The 12,496-nt window shown below is 35.7% G+C and overlaps 1 protein-coding gene across 1 annotated transcript; it reads right to left on the bottom strand.

Moving 5' to 3' along the window:
• Positions 1–789: 789 nt before the first annotated feature.
• On the bottom strand, positions 790–5,076 carry LOC126800797 (auxin-responsive protein IAA26). The gene is made up of 6 exons (XM_050528212.1): positions 4,228–5,076; positions 3,529–4,100; positions 2,568–2,842; positions 1,660–1,807; positions 1,188–1,252; positions 790–1,094 (listed from the first exon to the last, which is right to left on the bottom strand). Exons 2-6 carry the CDS (start codon positions 4,026–4,028, stop codon positions 1,066–1,068), a joined length of 1,017 nt encoding a protein of 338 aa, XP_050384169.1. The 5' UTR covers positions 4,029–4,100; positions 4,228–5,076; the 3' UTR covers positions 790–1,065.
• Between the last annotated feature and the right edge of the window lie 7,420 nt (positions 5,077–12,496).

Raw genomic sequence — 12,496 nt, 5'->3', positions numbered from 1 at the left:
CCATGCACCTAAGATGAGTTAGTATCACCGGTTGTTACCAAAAGACTCTCACCCTTAAATTTGATTAGTGACCCTTACAAAACACATGAAACCTACAGCAGAACGGTGGATTCATGATGTCGCAACCAATTGAGAGACGAATGTTGGTTGCGAACATCAAAATATTGCCCACATTCTGTAACTTTTAGATATTTTGGGTTATGTTTTTATCTTTTGCAACATAGTTGACTAGTATAAAACGCACGTACTGTCCCTAACAATAAAATCAATCATACGTTGTTAGACATATGCTATGGTAGCATTATTTATAACAGCTTAATCTCCATGGTGTTATTAAACAGTGTTTGCAGTCAAATATCAGGGAGGAGAACTTAAAAGGTCATAAGTCATAACTAACAAACAAAATCATCCTTTGTCTCCTAGCCAGAGATGGACATTTTTGTCTGCAGATAGTTAAAGAATTAGGTAGAGATGGTTACTTACCATAGTCAAATGTTTTGTTTCCCTACAGAACTATCCCTCTCGGTAATGGGAATGGGAAGGTAGATTCCCTTTGTGTCCATTCACTGTTGGAATTGTGCAATGGTCTCAATCACAACTCACAAGGAAATAAATGTGGCCAAATCAAATCGGATCATGTTTTCTTTTCTTTCTCTTATCTTCTGCAAATAGGCAACTCTCCAGTGGTCACAATCTAACTGATGAGAGAGTTCACGAGGGTGCCCAATCAATCAAGACAGTTTTCTTTTGTGGGGAACCAAAATCAAAATGACACACAACTAAAACCAATGGGGCTAAAGTGATTTCTTACACATGACTAAAAGTTAGAATAATGTACCATCACAACACAACACTGTCTGTTTTACTTTCTTCCTACTAGAGCCAAGAGGAATTAATACAATATTTTCAGCAAAATCAAACCACTCATACACATTAGCTGGTTGCTGCTACTACTTTCTCCCGTCTCTCTTTCCCTTTCTTCACTGAGAAATTATGAAATTATAGTACCAAAACTTAGGTCTATTAAAATTAAGTACAGACTTCAGTTCTCCAGAGTAGAGCTCCTCAGTTCTTCAGATCTTTACCCGTGTGAACTACAAACAAAACACCATTAAACTACTGTTAATACATAAACAATAAATTAAGACTAGTGTACATAAAAGCTAAATGGTAAATATTAAACTCACTACTAAGGGCAGAAAGTTCAGAGCTCTTGAGCACACGCAACCTCTTCACAGTAGACACAAACATGCTGCAGATCATAGATAAGGATACAAATTATGAATACTGATTGTTTATGCAAAAAGCATTTGGCTAAACTGCAAGACACAATGACAAAGGGGCAATCATACAAATTGTACAGGTGAAAACGACATGCTATGATGCCATTTCATCTAGTTGTGGGGAATCAATCCTTACATTTATAACTATACAACAGATATTGTACTATGATCTTTAAGAATAAAAGTACGTAAGAAAGCATATTGATTTTCAAGAGATTAGGAATCTAATGCTTGGTTGATTTTCTAAATTGAGGATTTGGTGTTATAGGCTCAATAAATACATATCAGATCAAGTGTTTAATCGAATATAATATCAGGAAGAACATTAATCTAAACTTTTTTGCATCAGATCCAGAGTGATAAGATAGATGCTTACTGCCATGGGACATCCCCAACAAGCATCCGATCACCTTCATTATCCTCATATACCAAAGTATATTCTCCACTTCCATCCAATAAACCTGTAATTTCTTTCTCTTCTTCGAGGGTGTTCTTAATTCCACCAGCACTAGAATCTCTTTGAGCTAAACACAAGAGCAAACGACAAAACAAGATTAAATAATTACACCTTTAAAGTATTAAGAGTTCAACTTCAGGAAAAATTAAAGGCCAAAAAGATCTAATAAACCCATCTAAACAAATTGGAGGATAGTTACAGTTAAAAAATAAGTTATGGCTAAAAATAGGTTTGTTACGCAACAAGATTATATAAAGACATCTTTTGAGTACAAAGAATCTATTTTATAGGCCAAAAATAATGTGAGAATCATCTGATCAGACTGGAGGACTGATGCAATTAGAAGTAACTTTATGCATACAAATAACTTTGGTGAAAAGATGAGTGCACAATATGGAAAAGCTGCTGATCAATTTGATAGTCAACACATAATACCAAAGACAAATAATAAATCAACTACCTCTGAAAACAGAAGAAAATATATAAGAAATCTTTGATCTGAACAACACTTGTTTGGTAAAGTCTTCATAGATGTGATTAAACTTTTGTTTGGTAAAATGTGAATACTGAGACCATGGGTGACCATATCATCCATATATGCTTTGAAAACCAGATGTGTAATGACGAACTAGACTTGAAATAACAAATATGCCATACATGCACAGATACGTAGGTAAAACTGATTGATCCGGCCCTAAGCACTGAACATATTAATAGTTGGAACGTGAACTGTTGTATATATATGAACACTCATATAATTCTCTTTCTAGGAAAAGGAGCTACTAATAGGTAAATCACTATAGTAACTACTGAACTATGATTATTACCTGCAAGCAGGCCACGGAAGAGTTCATCAACAGCAGAGGAGAGCTTTTCATAGCTGGTATAAGCGCTGAGGTCTACTTTTCGCCCAATGGGGACTCCATCCATATTGATTTTCACAAACATGCCTTTTCTGCTGGTTTCGACTGTTTTAACATTAGGAACCTTGCTGGGAGCTACATTTTGCGACTCAGGGACTGGTTTTGAAGAGCTGGTGCTTGCAAGATTCTTCCGAAAAGATCTAATTGGAGGCCAACCCACAACTGGAGCAGGAGCAGTTCTGTTGAGATTATGGAAGACCAGACAAAAAAAATTAGTTCAAGCACAATTTAAGATATACCAATGTAGTATTAAGATGCTCCTGTGGATAAAAAATTCAAAATAAGCATGCACAGACTAATTTATGTTTCCATGTGTACACTGAAGGACTAAAAAAAAAGGAGAAATTTTACTTGCAATCAGATCTGTATGAACACCAACAGAAAAGCCAATAATGTGTGCATGCAAATGGAAGAATGAATGATATACTCATAGTTAGGACATACGGGAAACAAATTAATTTATAACCAAAAGTGAGAAAAATCTGTGTACTACAGTCTACAGTATATGTTAATGGAACTGATTTGACACCAAGCTTGAAATTAGTAGAGCTTATTCGCTTATTCCCAGAAGATTAGGTGAGCTACAAAATTTAAAGCAAATCTTGCACGAAAATGCAAGAACACATAGCATGATTGGCCAAACATGCATCATTGCAGTAAAATTAAAAAAAAATAAAGATGGTGAAATTATATCAGAGCCAACAGATTTTTTATACAGGAACATAAAGACGTGCAGCAAAGATGCATGGACCACACGGTCTATAGCTTCTCTAACAATGTGAACCTTGTGAGTGAATATCCTGTTTCTGAAAAGCTCAAAAACACAACACAAGAAAGATGGAAAAGAAAAGCTGAGACCACCCACCTTTTCTGGGAAGTGGTGTTGGTCACAGCTGAATTTGCAGAAGCTTTCTTCTTCTCTGCGCTCTGCAAGTCCACCGCTTTAGTGCAACAGGGCTGTGAGGCCTTCTGGGTGACAGGCAGGCTCTGAGAGCTTTGGGAGAACTGAAGAAAGGAAGGACCTTTTGTCTGGTTCTGGGGGTACCCTGAGGGAGAAGAAGAAGAAGACCATGGAGAGGAAAGAACAGTCTTTCTCTCTGAGCAAGCAAAATGGTGGGTTTGGTTCCCATTGCTGCTGTTGCTGTTGTTGCAGAAGTAGCCAAGAGAAAGAAGAGACTCATCTCTTTCTTTCTGGCCTCTGGAGGTGTTGTCTGTCAGATTAGACCAGTCTTGACCTGGAGGGCCAAGCCTTAGCTCCAACTTCTTCTCTTCTGAAGAGCCATGGCTCTCACCTTTGTTCACAAGCCACTCTCTTTCGTTTGGAATCAAATCCAGAAGTTGAGGACCTCCCTCCGTCTTTTCCATGATGATAAATATTCAAAATCTTGTTTTCCCCCTCCACTTTCCACACCAGAAAATAGATATGGAGAAACTTCACTGTGAAATGAAAGGTATATAGAAGATATTAGAGGTGGAGACACAAAGAACAAAACACAAACACAACAAACTCGTGAAGTACTACCAAACATGAACAAGGAAAAACAGAAAAAGTCAAATCATTTACCTCCTTGTAGAAATCTTTCAAGTACCAAAGCTCAGACCTTTGCAGCCAAACTTGGAAGACAAAACTCAGACCTTAATATTATGAGGCACAGAAGAAAATTCAGACAGAAATGTTGATTGAAGGAAAACCTCAAAGACTGAAATAGTTATAACAACAAGAGAAGCCAATGTAAAACCCCACAGAGATGATGAAGGAAGAAGAAAACAAATAGAGCACCGACCCAAAAGCAAAAGGGATATGTGAAGCTATAATAGGTGTGGGATTGATATCTCTAGGCCAAAGCTTTTATCTTTCTGAGTGGGTTCTCTGTTGTGCTTTCTCTCTTTTGAGACTTGGATGTGAAACAGTTTTTGAGAGTTGAGAGTGATTTTCGGCACAAGAGAAATAACCAGAGAGAGAGAGAGAAAAGAGAGAGATTCCGACCCCAAAACAGGAAACAGAAATGGACGAGTACACACGCAACCAGAGTCCCTCTTATTACAAAGGAAAGGGTGGAGGTAGCTAAGCTATAGCTTTAGCCAAGGCTAGGCCTTCTGAGGTTGTTCAGCTCAAGAAGCAAAGCGTGCAGTTGCTGACCTCTTCTTCTCTTTTTCCCTAAAGATACTCTCCCTCCCACTTGATGTGTCTACCAAGCACACAGCCCCAAACATCATCCTACCCTTGTTTAGTGTCAAAGCCGCTCATAAAACAAGTGTTAATATGGATAAGCAAAGGGAGATTGTTAATTACTTCTGGGTTTGCTTTTTAGCAGGCCAAGAAATTGATGGATGGGATGCTTTTGGGTGTGTCTGTTTTATCTTTTTTTCTTTTAAATTTCTTTCTGTAAATTATGCTCCCAAGAGAAGAGAGAAAAAAGCTGAGAAAGGATTTGCATGATCCATATTTGCAGGGCAGCCTGTGCAATAAAACCATGCAGATCCCATGATCTTGTCTCTGCTCTACACCTCTCTATTGTTACCATCCACACTTCCCCAAAATGGGTGAGAGTGATGCTCTTCTGTGGTAAAAGAACACCACAACAAGTGTGTGGATCCTTCATCATGGCCGTTGGATTGTGATCATTGCTTTGTGATTTGAACTGGTAAAAACCCTTGCAAAGGTTCAGAGCTGTAAAGAAGAGTGTATGGTACTCTGACTCCTGAAGTATAAAGGAGAGCTGCTTTTGTATGCTACGGCATTTTTATACTCCGGCCGTACGTGGGAGAAAGGGTTTGATAAAACTCGGCAAATAATCGTGTGGATCGCTCAAAGACCGGTGTTTTGTCCCCATAATGCAGTTTATGATCATTTCTCAATTTGATCAAATCTTCATGGCCTTGTGACTCTTGTCTTACATCTGATTCAAAAATGTTGTTGAGAGAAATAATTTTGATCTATGATTTTCCTTTATATTTTAGAATGCATATGATTTAAAAAGCCCTCATACCTAATTTTGAATCCAGCATACGTTAATTGGAATTAAATTTTAATTTATTCTTATTTCTTACTCATGAGAAATAAGACTCCCAACACAAATTATATTTGAGGACTAAAAAAAATTGTGATATTCATTTACAAGCCACAATAAAGTGAATAAACTACTTAACTATCCAATCAAATTGTAGTGCAGATATACATGAAATATGATGTCCGATTGGAGTTCTTAATTCACAAAAATGAACTATTCTTAGTCTTCCTTGTTGGGCAAGTTGGTTTGTATTTATGCCATGTTACGAAAATCTTAACTTCTTTCACCAGAAAAAAAGCTTAAATCCTTTTGTTCCTTCATTTTGACATGACAACGTGATTGTAGGCAGACCCTATCACATGTCGATGAGTAGATCACAAGCTACTGTTCTCATAATAGTTTGATGGTGATCAAATATTCTAGAGCATTTTGTTTTTTTGCCGACATTTTAGACAAGATACAAATATGAAATTGCATCATGCATTGATATTTATAACCATATTACTACATTAGTCGATTCGGTTTTGCCATGAAGATATAAAATTTGTAAAGCACGTGAAAATAAAGAGCCCCCAATTTTTGGTCAAGACCACATGACCAATTACTCCGTGAATTGAAGTCAAAAGTTTGATGTATGCATGGACAAATTTCATGTCTTGTTATTTTTAACAAATTAAAATAGCTACAATACATGAAATGGGTTGGTGAAATTGCATGCATTCCAAAACTGACCAACTTGAAAAGCCTCTTGGACTTTTGAAATTGATTAAACAAAAATATATGCAAAAGGTCATTGTTCATTTGACAAAACATATTGGTTTCTTGTGTACTTATTCTTCAACCATTTACCGGAGTTATTACATAGTTACACTTAACTTGATCTCATAGATTAGTTGTTATTAGTATGAGATTTCAAAAAGAAAATTGTAAGGGACAACGCTCGCAAGCTTGTTAGAGAAAATGGTTTCTAACAATGTAACCCGTGTCTCACCATTGTCCCAATATTTTTGTGAATTTATTCTTACATATCATCACTATTATGTATTCATGTGTCTCACCAAGGACTAAAATATCGGAGAAATTGGAAATATCGACCTTATGAAAAATAGATATTTTGAAAGAAATATCGAAAAATATCGATTTTAGTAAAAATTTCGATCAAAATAATTAAAATATTTTGAAATTATTACAAAGCACTTATATATAATTATGTATAAATATAACACAAAATCCATCCAAGTGGGAATGGTTGGATGATTTGATACATCCCTCCGAGCGCCAATATTTTATCTCAATTTTCAACATTTGAGATGAGTTTAAGGCAATTTGTTGATAAAATATCGAGAATATCGTGAGAATTTCAATAAATTCGCGATATTTGATGAAATTTCTAAATATCACACGATGTTTACTTGGTATGTGGGGAAAGTTTCTATAGTTAAAAAAATGAAAATATCACGATAATATCGGAAATATTATTGATATTTTAGTTCTTGGCCTTACCATCACGTCCATAGATTTTTTTTTTTCGTTTTCTCTTTACGTTTTTCGATTCCAAAAAAAAAAATTTGAATCTTTGAACCGGCATCAACTCTCTCTATGAAATTTGTATCAATATAATGCAATTATTTATCAACATTGAAGCACCGGCCGTCCTATTTGGAGGCTAATTGAGTTGACATCCGAGCAACACAACATGGTTGCTCATCTCACTTTGTTGCTAATAACTTCACCAAGATTTTACTTATTCATATTTTCGCATTTAATTGTCAAAAAAATCAGAATTAAGGAAAAACACAAGGAGACAAAGACACCCTTATAAAAAAAAAAGACAAGTAATAAATCGGCGAGTTGACCCGTTACGGTCGGCTGGTGTGGTTGGATACTCGGAAAACGCATACACACAAAAGTAGAACAAAAAGTAGGGTCTCGTAGGCCAGAACCTACCACGTCAAGCATCTAATTGCTCCCAGCTTTCTCTGTGGTGGGGACCTTCCGACCACTCGCCGCGTGGGTGCGCACGTGACACGCTTGGCCTCCGACCAACCCAACATGTTCGACGTTTAACGCCATAACGTACGGGGAGTCGTATAAATGGTGTAATGATTTCGTGATCTTCATCGGGTTCTGTAAGACACATTCCCGGTGGCAGCGCGTGGGGTGCAGTCGCCGTACCTCGTGATGGCAGGGGTGAAAGTCAGTCAGGGTGTTAGATATTCGAAGTGATCGTGTACTGATGATGATGAAGGGATTATTGGATGGAAATCAGACTAGGAGCGCACCAGAGTAGTCGTACTGGTAAATAAAGGTCAAATTTACTGTTTCCCTTGGGTAAAATTAGAACAACGTAACATGTTTATGGTTATTATTCGTTGGTAAATTGGTTTACTGATTTGTTATGTATGTGTTTGCATGACTGCATTGACAATCGATTTGTTATTTGTTCACCACTAGAATACACGACTTAGGATGATCAAAATTTCATCTTAGTAGAATTTCACGGCTGAATACTTTCACTTGCATGGTGCTCTTGTCAATGTTCAATATTTTCACTTGCCTTTTCTCCTGGTTTATACTAGGATGTACATTGTACTCTTCAACTCTTGGAAGGTAGCAATTATAATTGAAGAGTACTGTTAATGATGGAAGTGGAAGTAGGGTCAAATAGTGAACGGCATGATCGGGACTGAGCTTTTGAGCTTGATAATTTCTACCAATGTTGCATATATATATATATATATATATATATATATATTTATAGGAGATAATTAGTCATAGAGCCGACATTTGAGCCTAATTTGAAGTTAAACCCACACTTAAATATTTTTTGAATCTATACTCAAATTCTCTGTCAACAAGTCTATTTTACTCTTTTAATTATTTTTCATTTCCTTAATATTATCTTCTATTTAAAATCATGTCTAATTTAGTCATTCCATTGATTTTTTATCATTTTAAATTGATGACATTTTAATTTCAAAATTTCCTTGAGAAAAACTTTTATTATATATATAGTTACTATTAGAGTTTCAGAATACAAACACTATTTCGACTTTTGAATCGAATATCATATGAGAGAATTTCAAGATTGTTGTGTTTACATATATCATTCGACCATTGGTTTAATTTTTTTGAATTTACCAATAAGGTAAGATACCCATGATATATATATATATATATATATATATTTCAAATCTGTTCTTTTCTTATATCACCTTTATATATATTGAATGGTAGACATCAGAACAATTAGAGATAACTATGAATTTTAATTGGTGCATTAGCTAGTTCAGTAATGAAAGAAAATAGAGAAATTAAAAGTGTGAGCTTCAGCCTCCTCCCCGGAGAGTCGGAGACTATGTTTTGATCCTACCCTGGCGATCGAGCTAATTAAGTGCTGATGCAAAACAAGACGTTTAGCCTAAGCCGGTCGGCTTTGAGGAGAAACTGATACAAATTAATGAAGAAGTGTCTGCATTATTGAAACCATTTCCCTGAGCTTCAAGCACTTTTCTCCAGTACTACTATCTGATATCCATGCCAGTACGTACAATATTAATATTAACATAGATTGGTCTCTAATAATCTAATTAACCCTAATGTAGATCCCACTTCCTTTATACCTCAAGCACTAACGTCGAGCTTGAGCCATGAAACCTAAACCTCTCGATCAAGCTTAGGCCTTAAGGCACAAATCTCAACTTGGAAGCGCTAGATATATAGTCCTCCTAATTAATACGCAAAAATTTTCATGCTATCTAGTATTATTCTTGTTACACTTGACTCCTATTAATGTGAATTCGATAAAAGATATAAAAAAAATTGTACTTAATCATCACTCATTTCTTCAATTATCTATCTCGATAATTTTAACAAAGCGAAGTGCAATGTGATAGACATCCTCGATCTGTCCTCATACAGAAGTAGATATGTACGTAGTTACTAATTTGGCTTATGAGAATTCTACACGAACAATCAATCCAATATATGTGATATCACCGTCTAAAGTTATTTAACTAGCTAGCTAATTATATATAACTACGTACATAACTTCTAATGAATTATGATGCCATTGCTCATAGATCACTATCTTTTATGCATTTGTTAGAAGTGGTTGGCTTGGGTGGGTGCTGCTGCAAGGGGCTGCTTTGCCGCCTCAGATTTCAAACCAAGTTTTCTCCACGTTTTTAACATCAAAATATATCTACATACCACCATTTAAGCAACTACCACCAGCCATGACACCAGATGACACTAGCTATTGATATATCCATTATCAACTTTGTTTGCAGCAAACCCTACATGCCGATCAGTACATTATATATCTCATCAAAACTTAACTTTGTCTAATTGTCTTGAGCCGAATTTTCAACAGTGAGCAAGTGAGCATCATACAACCCCCCCCCCCTGTTCATTCTCTTTTCTGTTTTCTTCATTTCACCGATTGCTTCCATCACTTGGATATCTTGTTGTTTTCTTTCACTTTATAATCATCCCACTCACGACTACTTTGACAAGTGTGATCTATCTACGGTAGGACTTATCTTGCATTCAACTATACATTAGCTCAAATATCGGGATTCATATAGGTAATTATTTGCGTTCCATACTTCAAGTCAAAAAGAGGTTCAAATGTCTCTATCCAAAGAAAACAGAAAAGAGGAGGTTCATCTCCGGTTCTAAACTCTAATTTGAGTAATTTCTAAGTAGGATATAATAACAAGATAGTCCGTGTTGGGAATCAATTCCTTGGAGAAAGTTTTTCATTTTTTTTGACAATGTAAGTTGGTAACAGTGAGTAGGCTGTGTGTCCATCTCCATGAATTCTTCTAATTAACAGTCTACTATCGGATCTAAATGGCTTTAATCAACACAATTAGCTACTGTCTTTGGACAAAAAAAAAGACCCAATGAAATTAAAGGAGGAGATCCTATCGGAGGAGACTACTTACGACTAGTGAACTACAAATATATATACTTCAGAACCATTGTTGACGACTCTTCAGCTAACTGGCTAAGTATATCATGATTTCTATTCATTAGGAAGGATATTGCATTAGTGATTCACATCATGCACGTATGCGTGCGTACGCATATATGCACAGAAATTCCAATGCGCAAAATATTTTACATGCGTATATATATATATATAATCTTTTACATGCATATATATATACATATATATATATTGTAGGGAAAATAAAATGATATATTCATCTCATTGATAATCTCATTTATAAAGGGGTCAAGATTACAATAGAAGTAAATTGTAATTACAATGGTAATTAAGGCTACATAATGGTGATTGATCTGTTACATCAGTGGACAATAAACGTCATTAACTCATTCCTTTATTTGCTTTAATGAAAGCACATTAATTGTGTTTTTCCTTCAAAACTCCACATTGTGCTGAGTTTAAAGATATAATGGTGATAAGGTGTTGCCTCATTAGAAACATTGCCAAGTAACAAAACCGAATGGGAGAAAATAAAACCTTGGTCGAAGGGAAAAGAGCACAACGCACCTATGATATTTGAGATTAAAATATATATGCTAGACTCCTCCTGATGTCTGCACATCCTCCTGATCTTTACATTAATCATGGGAGTTTTGATAACTTTTGCATATTTAATTATGTGTTTTATTTGGTACGTATTTCTTTACGCCAAAAATGCAACGACGTAGATAGTATTCATTCTCATCATCTCGTTTTCTCTTTTCTTTATAGGGACTATAAATCTAAACATTTAGGTATTGTTGTTGCGTGGGCGCTAAGCTATATAACGAATGAGAGATCGAGTCAAGTATATTGTGTTAAGTGCAATAATGCGTCCTTACATTTGTATAGGGAATCTCATTTCCCAACACTTATTCGTCGTCTTTCAATTAGACAAAAACATATCTATCTTTAAAGACTTCGACTGATCATGGGAGCTATGGACGCCTCACTTTTAACCTTTAGAGTACTTAAAAGCCGATTGATGGTTTAATCATCAATATTATAGTTTTCAAGATCCATTTTGAGACTATGTCTTGCCAATGATCTTTTTCATTCTTGACTTAGGATTTGTAATGACGAAATCTTTTTAGTTCATCAAAACACTCTGTAAATCCATATTGAATACGCAATGACATAACACATCTGATCCCTATTCATGATCGAGTATTTTACTTCGTGAACGTTTCAATTCCTTTTGTAACGCTACGTGATCCAGAACCATTTCTTGGGTGGACAAAGTTTGTTATATGACTTTCATGTATATCTCTTAATTTTGATCCCCATAGAGATACCATATTTTACTATAAGCTGCATTTGTCAATTTTTCGGAAACTACCAAACTGATAAGGTAGTGGAGTGCAATTACATTCATTACGAGAATATCTCTTTGTGGTCCATTACAAAAGAGTATCTCCTCGTAGTCGATTCCAGTGTGTTCCTGAGAGACCTTGCACCATAAGGTGAGTCTATACTCTTAATTCTCATACACGTCCTAATAAAGATATATGATAGGGTTTACACTTGCGGTGTCGGCTTCACCTGCCTAAATACATATCTCTTTGTTAGTGAACTTTAGTTCATGCTAGATTGCTTCTTTCTATTGGGCCAAAATTACTACGTTGATATTTCCCAACGAAGTATGGTTCGATATGAAGACTCAATATCATACATCCTCATGTGGTTTGTATTTGGTAGAGATCTCTATATATTCAAGAATTTGTTCTAACATCTGAGGCATCCCCCAGTGATAACCACAATCCAGGAATTCTCATGAGGCGAATTTGAGATTATGGATAAATTGATCAAATTGTGCCAAACTCGCT

Source organism: Argentina anserina, chromosome 6 (genome assembly GCF_933775445.1).
Source record: "Argentina anserina chromosome 6, drPotAnse1.1, whole genome shotgun sequence".
In the NCBI taxonomy this organism is placed as follows: Eukaryota; Viridiplantae; Streptophyta; class Magnoliopsida; order Rosales; family Rosaceae; genus Argentina; species Argentina anserina.
The sequence above is the reverse complement of the archived record's forward strand: the minus strand, read 5'-3'. Positions and strand labels throughout refer to the sequence as shown.